The sequence below is a fragment of the Pan troglodytes genome, chromosome 2 (genome assembly GCF_028858775.2).
Source record: "Pan troglodytes isolate AG18354 chromosome 2, NHGRI_mPanTro3-v2.0_pri, whole genome shotgun sequence".
Taxonomy (NCBI): domain Eukaryota; kingdom Metazoa; phylum Chordata; class Mammalia; order Primates; family Hominidae; genus Pan; species Pan troglodytes.
In genome coordinates, this window is record NC_086015.1 from 164011696 (window position 1) to 164038238 (window position 26543).

A 26543-nucleotide genomic window follows, 5' to 3' on the forward strand; every position below is an offset into this window, starting at 1 on the left:
TGTGCTTTTGAGCATGTCATTTTACCTGATTTCCATCATCTGTAAAATGTAGCAGCTCAATTGAATTTTTCAGTCTCTAAAATTTTGGTATCACTGACTCACAGATACAGAGAAAGTAAATGAGTTGCCTAAAGTTACGTGATTTACTCATGGCGGAGCCAGCACTCACCCCCCCTCCCCCATCTAGGCCCCTGTAGTTCCTGCCTTGTATATGGGTAGTAGATTATCTGAGTGTAGTTTGGACACTTTCTGTGTTTTCTGAGTGGACTCCTCATTAATCCATCTTTAGTCAATCAAGCACTCTTGGTTATTACTTAAAGTGATAACATTAGGTTCTTTAGTTGGTTTCCTGTTTTTGACCTGTTGGTGAATTTTTACCAATCTCATGTGACAAAGATTGTGGAAGCTTTAAAAAATGTTCTCTAAAATCTTAATGCAAAGTGGTATTCTCCTTCCCTTCTTAGAGACATTAGCTCCACTGGAGGAAAAAGACACAAATGCCTATTTCATCTTAAAAATCAATTATCTTGCCTTACAACATAAAGCAGTATTTTACACATTGAATTATTTGAGTTCCACCTTGACATTTTTTCTTCTTTGATTGCCCCCCCTGCTGTTATTTTGTTAACATTTTTTCTTTAAATGGACCTACTTTATTTTACTTAAGTGTATTTTCAAAATTTGATAACTGTGAACTCACAGGTTGATTTATTATGTTGTTTCCAATTCACTTTAAAGTAATAAACTATATATAAAAAAAGCTTTCTTGTACCATCTGAAACCTTCTCATGTGTATATACAGTACTTTGGGAAACTTTGCATAAGACCATCTGGGTCTACTGGTTGAATGGTAAGAGAAGGGAGTAATAAAAAAATAAGAAACAAAAATGATACTGTTATAAGCTTATAAGCCATGTGGGTAATAAATTAGAATGGAAACATGAGTTTGTAAAGACAGATAAATGAATTTCCTTGACTTCAAGCCAGTGTTATTGTCAAGATAAAGTTGTGCATGTAGAGAAGGAAGTCTAACAAAATGACATTCCATTCTGGGGCTTAAATGCTTGCCCTTCCTTCTTTTTTATGACTCTTGCTTTATTGAATAGCACTGGGGTCATAAGGCCCCAGTAGATGTAAATGCTATGCTGTACATCTTGTCAGGAAGGCCAGCCTTTGTGTCTGCGGGAGGAATGCTTGTCCTGGTTGCAAGAAGGTAAAACAGTCAGAAGCAAATGAGATCAGATTTAGATTGCCAAGCCTCGGGTGGGACCCTTGGAGGTCAGAACACAGACAAAAGGAAACAGGAAAGCATGTTTAAGAGGAAGAGAAGGGTAGGGCTAGCTTCATGGTCATGCAACCATGTGAACTTGTGGTTGCACAAGTTCCCATGCCTAGAAGGGCCCTGAACTTGGTTTAATGCTCTGCTGTCACTGTCTTGAAATTCTTATTAATTTTTAAATGAGGAAGCTTGTATTTTTATTTTGTACTGGGCCCTGCAAATTATGTAGCCAGCCCTTGGTGTGGGGTAGACAAATGCTTATAGAAGACTTTGTGGTTTAGGTTCATGGGGTAGAACTGGAAGAGTGAGAACTAGATAGTAAGTTGCAAAAAAGGAAAAAGTTTCAGCTACTAACTGGTGGTATCTCTTCTGATTGACCTTAGTTCATAGATTAAATAATTTAACATTGGACTCCAGGATTCTTTTTGCCTTAAACTCCTAGGTTGGCTGACTAACTTCCTTCCATGGTTATGAAGTAGTAGAAGGAATGGCAAATTATATCTGGAGAACATGGATAATGAAATGAATAGATCTCTGAGAACTTGAAAAAATTATGTAGTAAGTTTGTTCCTGATGAGTTAAAGTGTAAAACCAACTCATAGTGGATTAAGTAGGGGCTTGCATGTAAATATCCACAAAGGGTGGCTATAAGACAACAGAGAGTGATGGGCAGTAGAAGTGATGGTGGGCACCCAAGGAAACATAGCATGTTTAAAGGAAAATCTGTATTGAATTTCAGCCTGTTATTGCCAAGTTATGTTCAGTCATGTTATTGTTCCTTGTAGCTAAAATCCTTCCAGGTTTTTTAGAAGTAGCTGGAAATCTGGATTTTTGACTGTGATATTTTTCAATTAAAGAAAAACAACTATGTAGACTATGTCTGAGTTGAATTCATTTTAATCCTTAAGTGGACTTTTTAAAAACCTCTTTTCTAAAGATTAATATAAGAAGTGACCATTCAAATTACTGTTTTAGGGAGGGAGTCATAGCAATGTGAGGCCATCTCTAGTAAGGAGATGGAATTAGAGTAAGAGTTGCCAGTGGATACTGAGGATTATGATACAGAAGGAGCTCTAAATTTTCTATATTGGAGGGTCTTGGGGGTTAAAAACAGGCTTGTCTTTGAGGACTTATGCTATGGCTTGAATGTGTCCCCAAATATCATGTATTGGAAACTTAATACCCAAATTTATATGTTGATGGCATTTGGAAGTGAGTCCTTTGGGAGATAATTAGGATTAGATAAGGTCATCAGGGTAGGCCTCCCATGATGGGACTGGTAGCTTTATAAGAAGAGGAAGACAGACCTACACACAACTTGCCTTCTCACCATGAGATGCCCTCCGCTCTGTTATGACATGGCAAGAAGGCCCTCACCAGATGCTGGTGCTATGCTCTTTGACTTCCCAGCCTCCAGAACCATTATCTAAATAAATCTTTATTGTTTATAAATTACCCAGTCTGTGGTAATTGGTTATAGTGACAGAAAACAGACTAAGACAACTTATTTGTAATTATGTTTGCATAGCAAACTCACTGTTTTTACTTAGATTATATGACATAGTCATAAGAAATAGCCAACCTTTCTAGTACATTTTTTCCCACACCTTAGATAAGATTGAAAAACCAGCAATTTCCCATCTCTAGGAGTGGGTGGGGAACTCTTAGAGCTGCTGGATTGCAAGGGGAAGTAAAAAAAAAGTTCTCACACCCCAGACCAGTCTTTTGCCCACCACTCTTATGGTTTATTTTTAAAACAAGGTCATCATTATTATGGATACATCAGGCTTTCTTAGCCTGATATCATTAAACGTGCAATTCATTTTGTGATTTCCCCCTGAGTGTGTGCTCACCTTCTGAATATGATTTGACTTCCCAACTGGATTGGTCAGAGGGAGGGAATGGGTAGGTCCTGCAGTTTAGAATATAGGTGTTTCTATGACTATTTATTTTTAATTATAACTTAATAAATTGACATTCTAGCATTAAACAGCAGTCTTGTGACTGTGGTCAGTGAACCTGCCAGTGAAATTTCAAATCTCTTTGGTCAGCTGACACACTCAGTTTTGAACTTGGGCAGCTCAGAACCAGATCCTAGACTGTAGCAAACTGGTCAAAGTAATGAATGAAATTTTGGGAGCCCCATTGGAAAGCCTTTCCCTAGGTGACATAAAAAATATATCTCAAATGTATGCATTTTTCCTATTTGAATTTCATTAGTGATAGATTTGAGACATACGGTTTATAAAAGTCATGGAGTAGGGAGGGATAGCCCCATGAAAGTGTTAATAGGATTTCAGATAATTTTGGGAAATGCTGGTTTAAGTGAAGGTAACTGATTTCTTTATGGGGACTTTTCCAGAACATTTAATCTTCTAATGAGTGATCCAGTAGGAACAAATGGTAAGTGGTGTTTCTCAACCTCATTTGCTAATGGTACTTTTAAAATGTTTCCTTGGCAGCACTTTTGGAAAGCATCGTGAAATATTTACCAAGTGCAGCCTTAAGAATACAATGAAATTGAGATATTTCTGGAATTTTCCTGGTGTCTAGTCAGTTTTGGGAAATTTATGCTGAACCCCAGTTTGCATTGGGTTTCATAAGACCTACCAGAGAGTTCTGGAATCCACAGGAATGACCATTTGCTCACTAGGTATCTGTATTAGTGAGAGTTCTTCAGAGAAACAGAACCAATAGGATGTAGATACAGATATACATGTAGATATACGAGCTGAAATTTATTAGCGGGATTGGCTCACACAATTATGAAGGCCGAGAAGTCCTACAGTGGACTGCATGCAAGCTGAAGAACCCAGGAAGCCAGTGGCTTGGCTTAGTTCAAGTCCAAAGGCCTGAGAACCAAGGCCTGGTGTAACTCTCAATCTGTGGTCAAAGGCCTGACAACCTGGGGATGCTGCTGGCACAAGTCTCCAAAGGCTGGAGAACCTGGAGTTCTTATGTCCATGGGTAGAAGAAGATGGTATTCTATCTCCAGGGGAGAGAGAGAAGGAGAGAGAGAGAGAGAAGGAGAGAGAGAGAGAGAAGGAGAGAGAGAGAAAGAGAGAGAGAGAAGGAGAGAGAGAAAGAAAGAGAGAGAGAGAGGAGAGAGAGAGAAAGAGGAGAGAGAGAGAGAGAAGGAGAGAGAGAAAGAAAGAGAGAGAGAGGAGAGAGAGAGAAAGAGAGAGGAGAGAGAGAGAGAGAGAGAGAGAGAGAGAGAGAACATATTTGCCTTTCTTTCTATCTGGGCTGTCAGCTGATTGGATGGTGCCCACCCACTTTGGGTGACGGAGGATCTTTCTTATTGAGTCTACTGATTCAAATGTCAAATCTCTTCTGGAAACACTTTCACAGACATGTGCAGAAATAATACTTTGCCAGCTCTCTGGGTATCCCTTAATCTAGTCAAGTTGACACCTAAAAGTAATCATTACAATACATGAACCTGGAATTGTCCCAGTGTGGACCCAAGGCAGAAATGGAATTTAGTAATCTGGGGTTGGGAATCTGGATGTACATATTGTGAGTCATCTTGGAATTGCCAGAGTCCAATACTTTTTTTTTTTAATCTGTATATATTTTCTCCTGATAGCTTACTTCTTAAAAGGGAACTTCCCAGGTTGAATATGCAATGCTTATTAAGACCCATTCCAGAACCCAGCTGTGTTCTCACAGATAGGACTCAATGAGCACAATGGTTAAATCTTTATCCTTACAGAGATTGTTTTTTTCAGAGGATTGGAGATTAGATTATAGAGTAATATGGTTTTATAGACATTCATGTTACTTTCTTTGATTCTAGAATAAGGAAACAGAATGCAGAGCTACATTTCTTAATATGAAATGGTGATTGCCAGTACAGCCCAACTGTATATTTTCAGTGTGTAATGACAACATTAGGAGGAAAATTGATTAGTACTTTTAAAACAGCAGGAAAATTATTTCTGCCCAAACATTGATTAGCCTTTGAATGGACTTTGTTATAATTCTTTTCTTCCACAGACTGCAGGGTGCAGCACAGTCATATTTTAGGCAGAGTCAAGCAGAGAAACCTACTTGCCACTATTAAACTTATTACTGCCTTTTCCAGTGGGTGCAAATAACTTTGTCTTCAGTAGTTACACTCTCCTGGCTTGATAACACATAAGGACTTCTTTGTTTATTTTGATTAAAGAGACTAAAGATACTTTTGTCTTATGTGAAATGTGAAAACAGTGAAATATTGAAATTTTTTGATGACATATATTCCTCCTTTTGGCTTATAAATGTCAACTTGTTTAGCTTCCTTGCATGAGTGCTTTAAAATTTATTAGCTGAAGCTCAGGTAATATTAATTTGTTCCTGGTTAAATGTTATATAAAATATAGGAATAAAGAAAACTGAGGTCCTTACCCTCAGGTAACTTATATATTTGAGGAGTTAAGACATAGAAATAAGATAAATAGGAGAGTTTATGATAAGCCCCAGATGAGTGGGTTGGAATATTACATAACCAATACAGGGTTTCAGAAGGAGAGAGATTTTGTGTGCATGCATCCTGAAATAGTTGGGGAGGACTCATGCAGGAGCTGGAACTTGGAGATAGGAAGAATTCATCCAGGTGGAAGAGGGTAGGAGGGATGCTGGTGCCATTAGCAGAGAGGGCTAGACCAGAACATGCCTGCTTTTTCAACAGTGAGTAGATCTGTTTGGCTCTAATAGAGGACTCATGATGGGGGGTAATGAATAATGGGAAATAAAACTAGAGAGGTATGTTGAATTCAAATTGGGAGGGGCTTTGAATGCCAGACAAGGGAATTTGGACTTTATTCTGTAGAAAATGGATGAACAGTGAAGGTTCTTAGCCAGGAATAAGAAGAAAATTGAAGAAATTGCTTTGTAGTTTAGTTAGAGCAGAAGCAGCATACAGCTCTGAACCCAAGTGCCTTAGATGGAAGATAAGGGCAAAAAGAACTGTATGCAAGCTCTGTCTTCACTTCTGATGAGATGCAGGAAGAAGTTAGCTGCTTAATTCTCTTTATTTTTCCTTCTCTCATTTAAGGCTTGTATTAAATCTCTTTTTCAGTCTTAAAATGCATTAATTCAAATTTGACCTTCCTTACTGTCTGATAGTTGAATATCCAAAGCTATTTTCAGTTGTTCCAGATTGTCACAGGTTTTGATGTCTAGGTGCCAACTGGAAGGGCCAAACCTGGCCTGCGGAGGATTGTTTTTAAAATCTGATTCTAAATTAAGCACTTTGAGACAGAAGAAATGAGATGTGGCCTAGTTCTAACTCACCATTTAGCTAAATGTATATGTATTTTTTTCTCTGCCTAAATATTTGTCTTATTCTTTTAGACCCAAAAATCTCAGAGCCAAGAATATTTAGATTCCCTTTCACTCTTTCACTTTTTCCAATAGTTTTTGGCTTTTACTATACTTAATAAGTTACACTTATAAAGGAATGTCTCCAAATCTAATTCTTTTTTTTTTTTTAAAAATTGTTTTAAATTCCTGGCCCTCCTCCTATCCTATATCTCACAAATTATTAAAATGGAATTGAATTTATTTCTTGAAGGAGAAGCTACTGATAGGATTTAGACTTTTAAATATCTAAAATTAAGTTCTAAACAATAGTGTTCCTATTAGCAATAGAAATTGTGGTTATAGAGAAACAGAGTATAGTGTAAGCTTTAGAGCAAGCCTGTCCAACCCGTGGTCCATGTGCCATATGCAGCCCAGGACGGCTTTGAATGAGGCCCAACAAAAATTCGTAAACTTTCTTAAAACATTATGATTTTTGTGTGTGTGTGTGTATGGCAATTCTTTTATATATATATATATATATATGTATATATGTTTTTTTTAAATTGTACTTTAAGTTCTAGGGTACATGTGCACAACGTGCAGGTTTGTTACATATGTATACATGTGCCATGTTGGTGTGCTGCACCCATTAACTCGTCATTTACATTAGGTATATCTCCTAATGCTATGCCTCCCCTCTCCCCCCACACCACAACAGGCCCCGGTGTGTGATGTTCCCCTTCCTGTGTCCAAGTGTTCTCATTGTTCAGTTCCCCTAGTTCAACCATTGTGGAAGACAGTGTGGCGATTCCTCAGGGATCTAGAACTAGAAATACCATTTGACCCAGTCATCCCATTACTGGGTATATACCCAAAGGATTATAAATCATGCTGCTATAAAGACACATGCACACGTATGTTTATTGCAGCACTATTCACAATAGCAAAGACTTGGAACCAACCCAAATGTCCAACAATGATAGACTGGATTAAGAAAATGTGGTACATATACACCATGGAATACTATGCAGCCATAAAAAGTATGTGGCAATTCTTAAGAAAAGCTCATCAGCTATTGTTAGTGTAGTTTATGTGTAACTCAAGCCAATTATTCTTCCATGTGGCCCAGAGAAGCCAAAAGGTTGGATACCCCTGCTTTTGAGCCAGAAAAACCTGTTTTAAAATTCTCCCTCTGCCACTCACTACTTAGGTGATCTGAATGTATTACTGTGACTACACATCCTTATTTGGAATTCCATGGGTAGAACTTAAAGCAATTTCTTTTCTCTTTATATAAGTGGACTCTGGTCTAATACTTACAGTGATAGAGTATGGGTAAATACACAAATAGACTTTTAAGGGTATCCTTTAGCCTTCAGACTTTCTGAGACCTGCTGAGATACAGAAGAGAAGAAGTGGAGAGACTCCATGGGCAAAAAGGGACTTGAGAGTTATGGCTCCTCAAGATCTAGGTTCTTATTCTCACTGAGCCTCGGCTTCTTCATCTCTAAAATGGAGAATAATATTTAACTTATAGAGATATTATGAAGGTAAAAATAGATAATTTAGCACAATGCTATATATATATGTTTTAAATACTTGTCTTTTGCCAGATACCGGTTTGCAAATCTTTTCTTGCCATCTATGGATTATGTTTCCATCCTCTTCACATGTCTTCTGCAGAGGAAAATTTTTAATCTCAATGATTTACAACTTGTCAGTTTTTCCTTTTCCTGGATTATGCTTTCAATGTCATGTCTGAGAACTGTTTGTCTAGCCCTAGATTATGAAAATTTTTTCTATGTTTTTTAAAGAGCCTTATTGAAATATAATTAGCATATTCACCCATATAAAGTGTACAATTCAATAGTTTTTAGTTAGGTTCACAGAGCTGTGCAACTGTCATTCTGATAAGTTTTAGAACATTTTCATCACCCCAAGCAGAAGCTTTCTACCCATTAGCAGTTATGCTCTATTTCTCCCCACCTTCTTGTCCCCCCAGCCTAGGCAAACACTAATCTACTTTCTGTCTATGTAGATTTGCCTATTCTGGACATTTTATATAAATAGAATCTGTGGTCTTTTGTCACTGGCTTCTTTCACTTGAACAGTGTTTTCAAAGTTCATCCATGTTGTAGCATGTATCAGTATTTCATTCCTTTTCATTGCAGAATAATATTCCATTGTATTAATATGAATATATAAGATTTTGTTTATCTATTTATTAGTTTATGGACATTGGATTGTTCCCACTTTTTGGCTACTATGAATAATGCTGCTATGAACATTTGTGTACAATATGTGTATGGACATATGTTTCTTATATATCCAATATGTACATAAAAAGAATATGGTACATATATTGGTGTATGGTTGGTAGAAATGCCTATTCAGAGTCTTTGTCCATTTTTTGTTTTAATCTTTTTATCATTGAATTGTAAGAGTTTTAAAATATATTCTGGATATAAGTCATTTATTAGATATATGATTTGCAAATGTTTTTTCCATTATTTGGGTTGTGTTTTCATCTTCTTGATGATATCATTTGTAGCACAAAGTTTTAGATTCCATTGAAGCTCAATTTATCTATTTATTTATTATTATTATTTTTGGTCTCTTGTGTGCTGTTGTATCTAAGAATCCATTGCCTAAGCCAAGGTCACAAATTTACTCCAATGTTTTCTTTTAAAAGTTGTATAGTTTTTGCTGATACATTTAGGCCCTATGATACATTTTGACTTTTGTGTATGATGTAAAAATTTCTTATGCTTCCTTCTAAAAATTATATAGGTTTGTGTTTTTGTGTTTTACATTTAAATCTGCGATCCATTTAAGTTAATTTTTGTATAATGTATGTCAATTATGCCAGTATCATTTGTTGAACATAAGCTAAATTTTTAGGTAAAAATTTAAGTGCCCTATATACAGTGAGACTTCAAGCTGGTTTTTCTTCAGAGAAGGAAATACATTTGAGAAGGGATCTTCCACTTTATTTAGACTTTAAAGAAGAAAAATAAATAGAAAGTAGAAATATTAAGAAACTACAAAGTAGGTGTACCACCTCCATTTTTCCAATTGCAAAAAGAAGATAGTTTTTATAAAGGTGCTTCATAATACCACTTAAAAGATTTGCAAATAGAATAGTATTTAATGAGATTATCTTCCAATAAAGAAAATGGAAAGGTTTCTCACTGAAGGTGAAAACACATATATTATTTTAAAAGTTCTGAAGTCTTCAAACTAAAATAATGTACTATAACAAAAAAACTTGGTTTTTCATATTTCAAGTCTTTTTGTCTGGATCTTTGTTCATTCATGGCCTTTATTAGGTTTGCGAACAGTTGGCGGACATGTGGTGAAGTCACACCTCATTAATAGAATATAAATTTTCCATGTGGTTTTGTTGCCTCTTTGCAGTTATTTTGCTTTAAGACAAACTTCTGTTTCATAAGAGTTGGGCCTTTCTGTCTTGGGAAATCTCTGCAGATACTTCATATTTGTTTTAAATTACACATCGTCTCTTAAGTTTTCCAGTCATGCTTTATACTTCATTGTGTTCCTTAAAAATGTTGTATTATTAGGATCTTCACCTTGAAAGATTGTTTCAAAAAATTGTTATTACATTGAAATAAGTCTTTTAAAGTACAACAGTGTCCTGTTATCTAGATTAGATGGATAACTGAGGATTAGAATATATATGGAAGATCAGTCACCAGTTAAATTGGTTGGTTAGTTATAAAGTATATGTTGACAGTGTGCATAGTGCTTTGTGATACTCTTGAAAAAAATTTTTAATTGACATATAATTTTATAATTAGCATACCATAAACTTCACCTTTTAAAGTGTACAAGTTAGTGCTTCTTTTTAATATGTTCACAAAGTTGTGCAACTGTTACCCCTATCTAATTCTACATTGTTATTTGTTAATTGCTTATTATTTATTTTTTTACTAGTTTTTTATGTGTAGCTTACTTCAAAATATATTTGAGGTAATTTACAGTAAGAGACTCATTATAACAGGGCCACTATGATATAAGAGGTCAAAAACAGTAGTAGAAAGGAAAGAATACCAAAAACTCAAACTGAAATTAACGTAGTATTGCTATTAGGCAAAGCATATAAATCCAGAACTCTGAATCTGGTAGCATTTTTTTCTTCTATCATGGTGCCAAATTTATTTCTCCTAAGAACTTGCTTTTCTTAAACAAGTCAAATCACACTGTTTCTTCCCTCTTTAAAGTTCCCTCTTGATTCTCACAGCCAAAAGTCATGTTTCATATTAATGTTTGAGACTTATTCAAGGTCACATATATTTGGGGGGCAAACATGGCATATCTTCTTGTAGTATCAATTTTTCCTAAAAAATTTAGAGAAGAACCAATATTTTATATTAATTTTAAAACATTGCTTAATGTAAAAAATAGATATAGAGTGGAATGAAGAATTTGCCTGAAATCAATGCAAGATTTCAAATAGATATGCTCAATTGTGATCTCAGCTGAGAAAAAATGAAGTGAAAATAGAGTAGAATAACGAATTTGCCTGAAAGGAATGCAAGACTTCAAATAAATGTGCTCAATTGTGATCTCAACTGGTAAGTGTGATCTCAGGAACCCTTCTGCCCTTCCTAGTACATATTTTCTCTTTGCCAGTAGTGATGCTGCCTTGGAAATACCTGCAAAAACTGCAAAGTTCTGGCTTACCAAACCAAACACACACACCCAGGGACATACCAAAAACAAAACAAAACAAAACAAAACAAAAACCTCAGAAACAAAACAACCCAACAAATGCCCAAGCCTTATTTCCAAATCCTAAGATTGGTATAAAACCATTCACAATATGCTAAACTTCTCTCAGATTGGGACCAATATTGGGCCTTTTCCAGATTCTTCTTGCCTGGAACACCACCATGCTTCCTGCCCAGCCTATCAGATCACCACTCCTTCCTCGGATCTCAGCTGTGAAATTTCTGTACAAGTTGCTATGTTCCCTAGGCATTGTGTTTCTGACTCTGTCCTCTGTTGCTGGAATTACCACAGTGAATTATTATGGAATGGAGGGCAGTCTGATTAGGCATAGAGTACGATGGTAATGGATGCATATTCCTTCTTAACTGCAGACTCCTCAAAAGCAGGGTTCATCTTTTACTCATCTTTATATTCTTGGTGCTTCCTATTGCTCCCGACACATAGTACATATTTAATAAATGTATTCTGGAATTAATGAATAAATTCTGAATGATAATTTGTGGAGTATAGTAATGCAGATAATTTTATTTGGGCTTAGTAGTTTGTTTTTGTTTTGTATTTTAGAATAAATGGTTTTCTCATATTTCTTATTCCCTTCTTAGTGCATCCCAGTAAGGCTTCTAGCACCCATCAGTGTACTGAAACTGCTCTTGCTGGGTCAACAACAACCCAGGGTCCAAATCTAGTGGACTTTTTTTTCCCGTTGCTTTCTTAATGGAGCTTTCCATTGCATTTGACACTATTGTAACTTCTTCATTTTTGAAGCTCCTTACTCTCCTACTTCTGAAACAGTGCCCTCTCCCACATCTTATATCAACTATTACATGTCAACAGGCTATTCTTCTGGCTGCTTCTTAAATGTTTGTTAGTGTCCGCAGGTTCTATCTTCCACTCTTGTCCTTCTCTACCTTGCACTGGGGCATCTCCCTCTGTAGTCTCCCTGTGTCTGTTCTGTGACCATAATCATTAGATTGGGGTCCTTAGTTCAGTTCTTGTGTGAATATTCTTCTCATCTCTGCAGCTGCCTCCTTGGCATTGCCACCAGAATAGTCCAAAGCTTCACAAATGTTTTATGTCTAAAATGAAATTCCCCTTCTTTCCTGCTAAACTAGTTCTTCTATTAACATATTCTTTCTCTCATTTTATGAAAGTATACCATCTACTCAATTACTGAAGCTGGAAATCTGGCAGTCCTCTAGGATCCTTCTTCTTTACTTTCCGCTTCAAATTAACCACGAAAACCTCTCATTTTTTTCCCCTGTGTATTTCACAAATTAATTTTATTATCCAAAGCGATGGCCTTCTCTCTCCAGTACTACCACAGGGTGGAGAGTGCATATGGGGAGTGGAGAAACTGACACTATCTAGCCCAGTGACCTCATTTTGAACCTAGTAATCCAGGACTTGTCAGTTAGATGGGCATATATTAAACATTAAATAATTGGTGTTTTCTGGTCCTGGCATTTCCAGAAGCACTCTATCTTTTTTCACAGCTACACATGCACTATTTCTTGGTTCGTGCCTCATAATTTCCCTGCTGGCCTGTCCTGCCCTAGGATTCTTTGGACTACCCTAGACCTAGAACGACTTGGGTCTTTTCCAGAGCCACATTAGGGAATGTTCTCCAGAACTTCTTTCACATTCAGCATTCCCTGCATCCAAGTAGCAGTCAGAGGACTCTGGCATGGCCAGGAGACCTGCATTCTCTTTCTTTCTTTCTTTCTTTTTTTTTTTTTTAAGATGGAGTCTCGCTCTGTCGCCCAGGCTGGAGTGCAGTGACACGATCTTGGCTCATGGCTCACTGCAAGCTCCGCCTCCCGGGTTCATGCCATTCTCCTGCCTCAGCCTCCCAAGTAGCTGGGACTACAGGTGCCCACCACCACGCCCGGCTAATTTTTTTTTTGTATTTTTAGTAGAGACGCAGTTTCACTGTGTGAGCCAGGATGGTCTCGATCTCCTGACCTTGTGATCCGCCCGCCTCAGCCTCCCGAGTAGCTGGGACTACAGGCGCCCGCCACCACGCCTGGCTAATTTTTTGTTTTTGTATTTTTAGTAGAGATGGAATTTCACTGTGTGAGCCAGGATGGTCTCGATCTCCTAACCTCGTGATCCGCCTGCCTCAGCCTCCCAAAGTGCTGGGAACTTGGGCTGGAATCCGGGGATGATTAGGAAAAACAAGCCATGCCTTGTCTTCCGTACACTCACATCCAACACTCATACTTCGCTTCTGGCCACTAAAATATGTGGAGGTTTTTCCTACACAGCCAATTCTCTGACACCAGCTGAGTGTCTTACAATTCAACGCAGTTCTGACACTATCTACCCACAGGTTAAGGGCTCAGTCCCACAAGACTGCCCTTATTTCAGACACTGATCACAAGTCCAGATTGTCACTTACACTCCTCACCTACGGCTATCAATCAGAGGTTCCCATGAGTGTGTCCTTAGGTTTGATCATTTGCTAGAATGGTGCACAGAACACAGGGAAACACTTTACTTATGTTTACCTGTTTAATACAAAGGATACAACCCAAGAACAGCCAGATGAAAGAGATTCATAGAGCAAGGTCCAGGGGAAGCACTAGATTTGGACAGTGGGTTGTTGTTGACCCAGCAAGAGCAGTTTCAGTACACCGATGGGTGCTAGAAGTCTTACTGGGATGCACTAAGAAGGTAGCATTCCTAGCACCTCCATGTGTTAGGGAAGCTCTCCAGACCCAGTCTTTTTGGGTTTTTATAGAGGTTTCATTAAATAGTCATTGTTGATTAAATCATTGGCCATTAGTGATTTAGTCAACCTCCAGTCCTGCCCCTCTCCCTGGACTTTGGGGGTTGAGGCTGAAATCCCAACCCTCTAATCACATGGCTGGTCCCTCTGGCAACCAGCCCCATCCTGAGGCTATCCAGGAGCCTCCAGCCACCAGCCATCCAATAAGTATACAAAAAGAAACATCATTTTGGAGATTTCCAAAGGTTTTAGAAGCTGTGCACATGGATACTGGGCAGAGACCAAATATATATTTCTTATTATGTCATGGGCAATTACCATTTTCTCCTGGGCTGGCAGGGAATAGGTCTGCTTAGCCAGCTCTCAATCTGCAGCTCCATGTCATGACTCTACCATTGATTCCATAGAGGGAGAATCTTATTTCACTTTAAGGATATTGCTTCTTACTCTTTTTTTTTTGGGGGGGGTCATTATTGTTTTTCTCTCTTACAGTTTTTTGGTCATTACTGTTTTCCCATACTTGTCAGAGAGTAATCCCCCCACCCCACCTCCCTGTTTTCTCTCTCCTGTCAGTCCCAGCACTCTCTAAAAGACATGCTTGTAAATATGGTCATTTTTATACCTTTTTAATTTTCTTCCCTCTGTCACAAAAGATTTGAAATATTATACCACCGTAAGACCAGATAGATGTTAAATTTCACTTACCTTATAGGCAAGAGTTTCTTTTTTAAACAGGATTGTGGGGTGATAGGATCTCATTGTTTAGAAAACCAGAGGGGTAGCTCCTGTCGTCAGCGATGATTAAAAATTAAAGGTAGTGTCTGCTTCTGATTTATCTGTATTTACTTAAGTAGATGTGTTTTTGATTGTCTATCACCTAGGGCTAAAAAAAGGGCACCAAATCAGTGATTCTATTATTTTCTTTGAAAAGTTGAGGGCTATGTCCAAACTTGAGGCCAAGCTATGTTGAAAATAGGTAATTTAAATGCCTGGTTTGTTAGGAGTAAATTACCACTGCCAGTAGATTCCGTGGCTGCTTGGCAGGGGTAATTTGCTTCATTGCAGTGTTTTCTAGTTGAGGTAAATTATTCCTTTTAGAAAGTTAAATCTTCGTAGAGAAAGTAAACATTTCATCTTTGAGAAGGAAGAATAGCTTGTTAAAATATTGAAAACATTTATTGAACATCTAACATGAAGCTTTGACAGGAGAAGAAAAGAGATACATTTTAGAGAACAAGACTTTTCACCGAGAGTATGTCTTGAGTAAAGCGCTTAGTAGGAGCATTAGTTATCTAGAGGGAAAGATCCGATACTTGGGGAATGAAGAGAGAGGCAAGCCAGGAAATGGGAAGGAAGGAGGAAGGTGGAAAGGTACCCAAGACACATTCTGCTGTTACTCCGTAGTGACCCTTTCCGAAGCCTGTATTTCCTGAGCCAAGACCTTCCATTGTCTTTCAAATATCAGGCCTGGTTTTGCTCTTCATAGGAAATGAGTTCATTGTTGTTTTTGACATCCTGTCGATTTTTTCCCCTCGAAGAGTAGATAATTAGAACTTTGATGAAGAAAAGGTCCTATGTTCTGTTTTATACATAATCATTTTCTGAACCATCAAGTGTAATTCAGCTTCAATCTTCAGGGCGAATGAAGATTACTTAGGATGTATTAAACTGTGTGAATTTAATGTTCATGACAAGTGTTTCATAAAGGAAGATGCTGGCTATTATCTCTCCTCAGAAGGAAATTGTTGATAAGAAACCATTCTGAGAAGTAAGATTTATGGCAACATCAGAGGCTAGAGAAGCTGGGGCAGCTGAGTACCCAGGACGATCAGGACAACTAGGACAGTTCAGTTTTTCTTGTGCTGTCTTTTGTGTTACAAAAACAAAAAAAATAAATTTTTATATAGCCTCACTCCAAAAGCAATTAAGGAAAATATTTATTCATTAAAAGCAATGCTGTATTTTAATGAAGCATGTTAATGTTTGACAGAGATAGTTTATTAAAAAGGGATAGCAGTGAGAGAGCTTTTCCCCTTTTTATTGTTTTTCCCCTCAAATAAAATCCTTACATTTGAATAATTTATTGATTCAGGACAGAGTGGGTTGGTAATTTTATCTTGACCTCATTCATCCAAAGAACCATATAACCCAAATACAAAAAGTCAGACTCTTATGCTTCAAAAACCAATGCTATTTAAGTAAATGAAGTTAATTTAACTCATTCTCTTTAAACAAACTGGCTGGAAGGGTCAACTTTTCAATGACTGTACAATCAGCAACTATGCTTTTAATATCGTACTTTTCCAAATGTATTCTGTGGATGGTTGGTCATCTCTAAAGGTACTTCAGGTCATTTACTGTAGAATTTATGTTTATAACACTGTATTTTATTTCTTCTAGAGTTCACCAAAAGCAGTGTCATTTCGTCTTTTAACTGAAAACAGATATTCTTTAAGATGTTAGTTTCCTGTGATTGCTGATATAAATTATCATAAACTTGGTGGCTTAAAACAGTGGAAATTTGTTTTCTCACAGCTCTGGAGGCCAAATTTAAAAAATCAAGGTGTTGACAGGGTCCCACTCCATATGAAAGCTCTAAGGAAGCATCCATTTCCTGCCTCTCCAGCCAGAGGTAGCTTCTGGCATTCCTTGGCTTGTGGTTGCATGATGCCAGTCTCTGCCTCTGTGGTCACATTGCTTCCTCCTCTTTTGTCTGAAAACACCCTCTGATTGCATTTAGGGCCAAACTTCTCAAGGCCCTTAATTTAATCACTTTTTCTTTTTGGCAGTGGGAGGGAGCATATAAAGTAATAATCACAGGTTCTGGAGATTAGGACATATACGTAATTGTTTTGGGGGCCACCATTCAGCCTACTACAAGTACTTTATTCTTTTTTATTGCTCCATAGATTTAGAATGTTCACTCTACCTATCCTACCTGTATTAAGAATATATCATCATAATCTTTCTAAAATCCCATGTAGATCTAGATAGAGCAGAAAATACAAACTTTTCCCTTTCCCAATAATCAACCTACATTTAATTATTCATGCTATGATGGACTGCATAAATTAAAGAAAAAATAGAAAATCTGAAAGGGAAGATAATGATCTCATTGTTATTTATAGTTGACCGTGGTCAACTATAAAAGTATAAAAATGCTAAAATTATTAAATGTCATATTTATGATCATTTGTTCACCTGAAGAGTATTGAATAATAAGGGGTACATTTGGGTTATACTGAATGAGTGTTGAAAATGATTGAAAATCATTGAAAATAATTTATTTGGGGTTGAAATTTTATCAAATAAATAATCTATAAGGTGTATACATTATGAGCAAGTTAGCAAGAGTGTCTTGATACAAAGTATTGGTAAAAGAAAAGGTAGTTCACACTGAGTTTGTTTTCAATTTAATTCATTTTTGCAGATGTCAACAAAATCTTTCACTTTTTTATAGTATTCAGGAAGAAGAGAGCATGTAAGGTCAAACTTTAATTAACTTTTCTTTGCCTATACTGGACTTTCCCTACACAAATAGGTACTTATATTCTGATCACAAGTCCCCACACATCGGTTGTAGATAGCAATGTCAAGTTAGTGCATACCCAGCTACTAAAGTTTACTGGACTTTCAGGTGTTCTTGGCATGCCAGGCAGGTGGTACCCAGTTATTTAGAGAGATCTTTCTTTCAGACCTTAGACATGTCTTTTACATATAAATTACTTAGGTACTTTGACCGCATCATGTGGTTCAATTTGTTTTACAATGAAGACTAGAGCTTGGGGAAGGGTGGTTTTTGTTGCCCATGCTTACCTGAAATTCAGAAAACTTATCTTGAAGGAGCCAGAGCCAGTTGGTATATCTCTGAGAACTGTCCTTAGACTCTTAGCTGGGTGGTGTTTTCCTAGTCCTTGTGTAAAAGGGTAAAGATGGTGGAATGTACAAAGTAAAGTGTTTTTAGGATATACGTATCTGGGTGCCACAAAGGGCATGAGTAGGGAACAGTGAAGGATAAGGGTGAAACCATTCATTGATCCTAATCATGGAAAGCCTTGAATACCAGGCTTAGAAGTTTGGATTTTCTCAATGTGCAAAAATCGGTAGCATTTCTATATACCAACAATATCCAAGCTGAGTGCCAAATCAAGAACACAATTCAATTCACAGTAGAGACACATAAACACACACACACATACACCCCTAGGAATACGGCAGATCAGGGAGGTAAAAGATTTCTACAATGAGAATTACAAAACACTGTTGAAAGAAATCAGAGATAACAAACAAATGAAAAAAAATTCCATGCTCATGGATAGGAAGTACCAGTATTGTTAAAATGACCATATTGCCCAAAGCAATTTACAGATTCAATGCTATTTCTATCAAACTACCAATGACATTGTTCAAAGAATTAGAAAAAAACTATTCTAAAATTCATGTGGAACCAAAAAAAAAAAAAAAAGAGTCCGAATAGCCAAAACAATCCTAAGCAAAAAAAGCAAAGTCACAGGCATCACATTACTCAATTTCAAACTATACTACAAGGCTATAGTAGCAAAAACAGCATGGTGCTGGTTTAAAAACAGACACGTAGACTAATGAAACAGAATAGAGAACCCAGAAAAAAAAGCTGCATACCTACAACCATATGATCTTCGACAAAGTCAACAAAAACAAGCAATGGAGAAAGGGCTTCCTATTCAATAAATGATGCTGGGATAACTGGCTAGCCCTATGCAGAAGACTGAAACTGGACCCCTTCCTTTCACTATAGATAGAAATCAACTCAATATCAATTAAAGACTTAAATATAAAACCTAAAGCTATAAAAACCCTTGAAGAAAACCTAGGAAATACTATTCTGGACATAGGCTCTGGCAAATATTTCTTAATGAAGACACCAAAAGTAATTGCAACAAAAACAAAGATTGACAAATGGGACCTAATTAAATTAAAGAACTCTGCACAGTGAAAGAAACTATCCATAGAGTAAACCAACAGCCCACAGAATGGGAGAAAATATTTGCAAACTATGCATCTAGCAAAGGCTAATATCCGTAATCTGTAAGGAACTTAAATTAACAAGCAAAAAGCAAACAACCCCATTAAAAAGTGGACAAAGAGCATGAATAGACACGTTTCAAAAGACACCAACGCACGTCCAACAAGCACATAAAAAATGCTCAACATCACTAATCATTAGATACAAATCAAAACCACAATGAGATACCATTTCACACAAGTCAGAATGGCGATTATTAAAAAGTCAAAAAACAACAGATGCCGGCGAGGTTGTGGAGAAAAAGGAACACTTATACACTGCTGGAGGGAACGTAAGTGTTTCAGCTACTGTGGAAACAATTTGGTGATTTCTCAAAGAATTTAAAACAGAACTCCCATTTGACCCAGCAATCCCATTATTAGGTTGTATTAGGGTTCTCTAGAGGGACAGAACTAACAGGATAGATGTATATATAAAGGAGAGTTTATTAAGGAGTATTGGCTCACACGATCACAAAGTGAGGTCCCACAGTAGGCTGTCTGCAAGCTGAGGAGTAAGGAAGCTAGTCTGAGTCCCAAAGCTGAAGAACCTGGAGTCTGATGTGTGAGGGCAGGAAGCATCCAGCATGAGAGAAAGATGTAGGCCAGAAGACTAAACCAGCTTAGTCTTTCCATGTTCTTCTGCCGGCTTTTATTCTGGCTGCACTGGCAGCTGATTAGATTGTGCCCACCGAGATTGAGAGTGGGTCTGCTTTTCCCAGTCCACTTACACAAATGTTGATCTCCTTTGGCAACACCCTCACAGGCACACCCAGGAACAATACTTTATATCCTTCAGTCCAATCAAGTTGACTCTTAATATTAACCATCACATTGGTAAACCCAAAGGAATATAAACCGTTCGACCGTGAAGATACATGCATTCATATGTTAATCACAGCACTATTCACAATAGCAAGGATGTGGAATCAACTTAGATGCCCATCAGCCATGGACTGGATAAAAAAATTGTGGTATATATACAGCATAGAACATATAAGTGGGAGCTAAACACTGAGTACACATGAACACTGAGAAGGGAGCAGACACCGGGGCATACTTGGGGGTGGAGAGTGGGAGGAGGGTGAGGATTGAAAAACTGCCTATCAGATACCATGCTTATTACCTGGTGATGAAATAATCTGTACATCAAACCTTCATGACATGTAATTTACCTGTATAACAAACCTGCATGTGTACCCTGAGCTACAATAAAAGCTAAAAAAAAAAAGAAATTCAGATTTTCTTCTTTCTTTGATTCTCTCCCTCTCATTTAATTCTTCTCCCTATTTATTTCATCTTAGATGGCAGTGGATTTATTCAGTTTTTGTAGTTGATTGTTTAATAGTATTTTAGTCTCTATAGTTTTAACCAAATTTCTGAAACTTCTTTCCAGAAGTATATTTTGATGTTTGATTCTAACTTTCCTATCCTTTACTTGCCAAAAGCAACAAACAAAAAACCCAGATTTTAAATTGTAAGTTTCTACCACTTTAAAAGAAAGAAGTTAATATTCTTGATGTTACACTTCTTTTTTTAAAAATGCCTTTTGTTTCCAGGAAAAATATGGAAATTTTTTTTGCTTCCAAAAGGTCATGGTTTCTTCCTTCTAATTACATTCTTTAAAATTCTGACAGTGTGGGCTTTGCAAATTATACCATCATAACTCTTGAATGTGCTTTTCATAAAATTCAACACATTTTATCTTTAGCCTCCAAAGTCCTTATGACTTATACCATTATTCATACAAACTACAGGTTTAGAATCAAGTAAACAAAATTCCTGCTTTAGTATACAACTACAGTTGTTTTTTGGTTGTGTTTCTGGTTGGATAATCCAGATCAGACTTTGTGACTAGGAGCTGTAAGTAAGGTGGCTGCCTTAAAATGTAATGCAAAAACAGTCCTTTTTAGTCTTGTCTTGTGGCTGGGACCATATGGTTTTCTGAACTTCATATGTATAATAGTCCTTTTTTGTGTGGACTCCATTCATTTATATTCTACTGTTTATTCATTCTTTCATTTTGAGTATCTATTCTATATTAGTCTTGTGAATATAGAAATGCAAGGCATGGTGCCTGCTCTTAAAGAGGTTAAAGGCTTATGGGAGAGGCAGGCATATAAACAAATAATTACAGCCTAAAATAATAAATGCTATTGTAGTGGTAAGACAAAGTCCTTCTTGTGGCTTAAACTCTCTAGCCCACATTCCCCAGCTAATTATTTTCTTCTGTGGATTTTCATCCTTGTCTCTCAATCTCTTTTTCAGATATATGCATATCCATATTGCTTACTTAACCTTTTCTGCTTTCAGGTTCCCATTTTGGGTGTGGAAGCCTTTTGCAGTGACTGTGTCCTGTCGTGACTCTTTTGGTAGCCCTCTCCAGTATTCCAGCTTTGCCTTTAAATTTTAACGGAGAGGAAAATAACGTATCTCATTCTTGGTGAAACATTTAGGCTGTTTAGTTGACATTTGAAATGGCAGAGTCTATTGCTCTAAAAGGAAAATTATCCATAATGTATAATGTGGACTATTGATAGAATATGGAATCAGGCATGTCTTTTTATGTATTTATGAAAGTAAAGCAATGCTTCCATTTTAGCACAAATAGCTTTCAAAGCAAAGTTATTTAAAATTTCTCTTTTCTTTTCTTTTTTTTCTTTTTTCTTTCTTCTCTCTCTGTCATCCAGGCTGGAGTGCAGTAGCATGGTCTTGGCTCACTGCAAGCTCTGCCTCCCAGATTCAATTGATTCTCCTGCCTCAGCCTCCTTAGTAGCTAGGATTGCAGGAGCCTGCCACCACACCCAGCTAATTTTTGTATTTTTAGTAGACACAGGGTTTCACTGTGTTGGTCAGGCTGGTCCTGAACTCCTGACCTCAGGTGATCCACCCCCGTTGGCCTCCCAAAGCAAAAGTTATTCACTTCAAGTGCAGTGAATCATAATAAATCTTATTTCCTTATTTTTATATTTGTTTTTATAATGAAAAGGACTACATTACCCTCAATAAAAGGTGGACAGTTTCACCCTTTACTTATTAGTTATATTTTGAATAAAAAATACAAGGTTTATAGAGTGTTTACTAAAACAATGAAGCACAGGTAAATAAAATTCAAGAGTATCTACATGGGTGGTATTAATTTACCTGTTTAAATTCTGAATGAATTACTAAAAGCTTGAGATGTAGTCCTAACTCTCTGACTTCAGTTTCCTCATCTATAATAAGATGTTATTATGGTAGACACTTGTTTTGTCTGCTCAGCTTCCATTTCTCCCTGTACTTGGAAAAGTTCCTACTTTCAAGTACTGGGTCCAACCCAGTCTGTTCCCTTTTATCCAGGAGTGAGCATGTGACCCAGCCTAGGTCAGTGAATCTCTACTTCCCGTGGCCACTGGGGTAGTTAGGGTGGGTAGGCAACCCAGAATGGATGGATCAGAAGTCAACTTCTGGGATTTGTCTGGAACTATTAAAGAAGATGCTTTTTGCCCTATAATATTCCTACATAAGTAGAATGGAAAGGTGGAATTGTGGGCAATCTGCACATGGAGGTAACTAGAGATGGAGCCTATATGGAGGAAAGCAGACCCTATCTATGCATGAATCTAACACTCCCTTTTCAGGTGTTTCTCCAGTAAAGGTTTTTTTGATTGTTGTTGTTTTCTTATGCCAGTTTGAGTTGTCCTTTATTATGTCACATGCAAATGATAGGATCCAGGCTAATTCAGTTTGGTCAGTTAACCTTTAAGGTCTTTCCAGTTTCTACATTGCATGATTCTTTGCCTTCTTTTATTTCATGCAAGTTAGATTACTATGATTGAATGAGGTTAGACAAATAATAACTGGATATTCTCAAGAGAAATAACTTCTCTATCTGGGAAATATCAGTATATTTCTCATAGGAGTTGTCAAGAGTAATTGTCCTACATTTTGATCTTACTTGTGTTTATTTTATGGCATAGCTTCACCTTTGACTTTTGCCCACCCCTGGTCTAGCTGTATTCACTCCTACTAGGGCATATAAAGTTAAAGAAAATAATGAAATGCAAACATTGCTTGATATTAAAATGATAAGCAAAATTTATTTCCTTCTGAATTGTGTACACAAATGACCCCTTTCTGAGACACCCTCACCCCTGGGTCAATATGTGCATTTTGTGAGGATAACTTTTCAGAACACTACATGAAAATGGAAACAAGAAAATACCTGGGAGCTGCCTGATAAAAGTGTATTTGTGAGAAGGTTTATGAGGTAGTGATGTCAAATAAGAACTTGGATGCGGAAGCCTCTGGTGAGTCCTGGCTCCACCCTTTATTTAGCTGTAACCTCGATCAAGTTCTGTAAATTCGCCTTGTCTTTCCAATGGTTGGGTTGCTGTGAGGGTGATGTGATATGAAATGTGAAGGCAGTTTACATGTCAAACCTGTTGAAGGGCTGAAATTATTTAGGAATGAATGAGCCTAACTAATTTAGTGAGTGTCATTGATGATTTGTAGAAGAAGCAAGAGACTGGGAAACATTGGGAGATAAGATTACACATGTGGATAGTTTCAGATTTTAAAATCTGGACTGAGGAGTTTAAACTTGTTTAAAAATAAAGAAGCAAGTTTTAGTCACCAGGTCCAGATGCCTTCCTCCAAATCATTTTTAAAACTTTGTTCTTTTCTTTTCATTCCCACAACCAGTACAAACTCCTGACTCACCTTGTAGATTCTAATATATTCCTCAGCTAACGTCCTGTTGCCACATTTATTGTCCTAAAAATAATAGACCCTAATTACATGAAGAAGGCAACTGAATGTGGTGCCTGACAGACTCTAGAGAATGAAACATAGGGATGTGTAAAAATGTATCACAAAGACTGGGAAAATGGTGGTATTATTAACAAAAGGAAGCAGATGGTAAGGGACCCATGATGAAGTAATAAGGCACCCAGCTGGCATCATTGCACAGGAAATTGCAGATTTAGGATTAGCACTTAGATAGTGGAATCCCTGTATAGATTTGGAAGTTACAAAGCCAGGACTTTATATCTCAAAGCATCCTGCCTTAGGTTGGGCTGCTATAATGAAAGACCATAGGTGAGTGGCTTAAACAACAGACATTTATTTCTCACAATTTGGAGGCTGGGAAGTCCAAGATCAAGGTGCTGGCAGATCTGGTGTCTGATGAGGTTCCTCTTCCTACTTTGCAGGTGGCTGCCTTCCTGCGGTATTGTACAAGGTGGAAAGAGCTCATTTATCTCTTGTCTCTTCCTATAAGGGCTCTAATCCCATTCATGAGGGTTTCATCATCATGACCTAAATACCTCTAAAAAGCCCCACCTCCAAATATCATCACATTAGGGATTAGGGCTTCGATATATGAATTTTGGGGGAACACAAGCATTTAGTTCATAACAGATCCTTAAGACATTGTCTGGCTTTGACTTTTTCAGATAAGAGCTTCAAAGTAGAAAGAGGTTTTTCATATAAGAGGTTGAAAGGTTCAAAGTGGAAGGTCACGTAGTGTTTCATCAGGGGAGCAGCTGGGAATAAAACCTTTATTTGCTGACTCCAAGGCCAGTATTCTTTCGTTTCCACTGTGCAGCACCTCTGTGGCATTAACCCAAAGAGTAAAATGGAAGTTGTATAGAGTAAGGATTATAATGAGAAGCAACTATGTGCTGGGCAGAATATAGTGTAATGTCCTACTGTTGCCTAGATACAACTCTGAAGATACTGATAGCTTTAACATGAGAAAGCCAAGATGTTAGATCATTTAGACGGGATGGATAACAGGGAAAAGCTAGATTATCAAGTGCTTGGCAGCTGATATAAATAAATACTAAATAATTCTTATGCCAATTGCTTTTAAAGGCATTATAGTGTAATTATTTATTTAGAACATGAATTTTTATGCCAAACAGTACTGTGTTTGATTTCTGGCTCTGTTACTTGCTATCTGAGATGCCTTTGAGCTTCAGTTTCCTAATCTGTATAGCGGGGGACAATAACAACCACCTGATAGGGTTGTTGTATGTATTGATGATGGTATTAGTTTCCTACTGCTGCTATAAATTAATTACAAAAAAAATCTAGTGGTTTAAAACAACACAAGTTTGTTATTATGGCTCTGAAGGTCAGATATCTGAAAATGGGTGTTATGGCACTAACCAAGGTGTCAGCAGACCTGTGTTCCTTTTGAAGGCTCTAGGGGAGAATTTGCTCGTGTTTTCCAGCTTCTAGAGACTGGCCAGTCTTTGGTGTAGCCACCTTCTAGCAATGGCATCAGTTCAACTTTTGCTTCCATTGCTAGATTTCCTCTGGCTGATATTCCTGCTTCTTTCTCATAAAGACCTCTGTGCCCACCTAATACATTGGGACCACCTAAGTAATGGAGGAAAATATTCCCATCTCAAGACTCTTGCCTTTATCACATCTGCAGAGTCCCGTTTGCCATGTAAGGTAATGTATTCACAGGTGTTAGGGACTAGGGCGTGGACATATTTGAGGGGGGGCCATGATTCTGCCTACTACACTGATGATGATGATGCTAATGAAGATGATGAGGAAAATTAGCTGCTGTTAGTATTTCACTCACTCCCAAAATTACTTTTAGTATTTTGTCAAAGAAAATAAGTTCTATCCCAAAACATGTAACAAGAGCAAGCCTGGCCTGATCAGGGGATTGAGCTTCTGATTTGATAAAAGCTTCCTCACCCCTTCAGTTGAAAGTGGTTTCCTTCAGATAGCTTCCTGGAAACTTCTGGGCTGTGCACATTAGTCCCTTTCAATTCAGGCACTGAAATGCTAGCAAAATGAAGGTATGTTTTCTGGAAACCAGCTATCAATCTAGCACAAGCGACTATTAGGAAAATCAAGGAGGTGCTGCGGGGATGTGGAATAGGACAGCTGGGTTTTGATTTAAAGTAACTTGAAGGAATTCCTTATAGCAGAGAGTTAACATTCATATGGGAAATTTTGAGCAACCTGTTTGACTCAGGTCCCGGTGAGAGGGCAGTCTTACATAGGAGATGTACAGAAAGTTTTAGTCTCCATTCCTAATCCTAGACACACATGCGCGCACACACACACACACACACACACAATTCTGAAACCCTAATACTGTCAAATCCCCAGTGAGTTTCAATTTTCAATGACAACTATGGATAAAAATGGTCATATTTAGGAGAGTAGGGGGGGAAAAAGCTTTAATAAAGTGGCAGCAGAATAAAATGATTATCAGTTTTTTAAAAGCACTAGTGTAAAGAATACCTCTCAGTTTAATTTTCCTTTTAATTTATTATAAATTATAGGTTTGCTTAGGAGAAAAATAAAAAATCAGACTGCCATTTTCTTTGAAAACACAAATCAGACAAATTGTTACACAGCAGGATCCTTTGCTAATTTTGACAGCCACTTATTCATTTACTAGCCTTTGTCCGACACAATACCTGTGTGGCTTTTATTTTTCCA

At 37.3% G+C, this 26543-nt stretch overlaps 1 protein-coding gene across 2 annotated transcripts in view; it reads left to right on the forward strand.

Moving 5' to 3' along the window:
- Positions 1-26543, forward strand: part of PPM1L (protein phosphatase, Mg2+/Mn2+ dependent 1L) — a 318004-nt gene that overhangs the window by 80888 nt on the left and 210573 nt on the right. The window contains exon 1 of one of the 2 annotated variants that reach the window (XM_016942250.4): positions 4469-5950. The exons of the other annotated variant lie outside the window; for it this stretch is intronic. Within the exon in view, the coding sequence (XP_016797739.1) occupies positions 5933-5950 (18 nt within the window). The 5' untranslated portion in view covers positions 4469-5932. Of the gene's footprint in view, positions 1-4468; positions 5951-26543 lie in introns of those variants that run through there. 2 annotated transcript variants of the gene reach the window in all.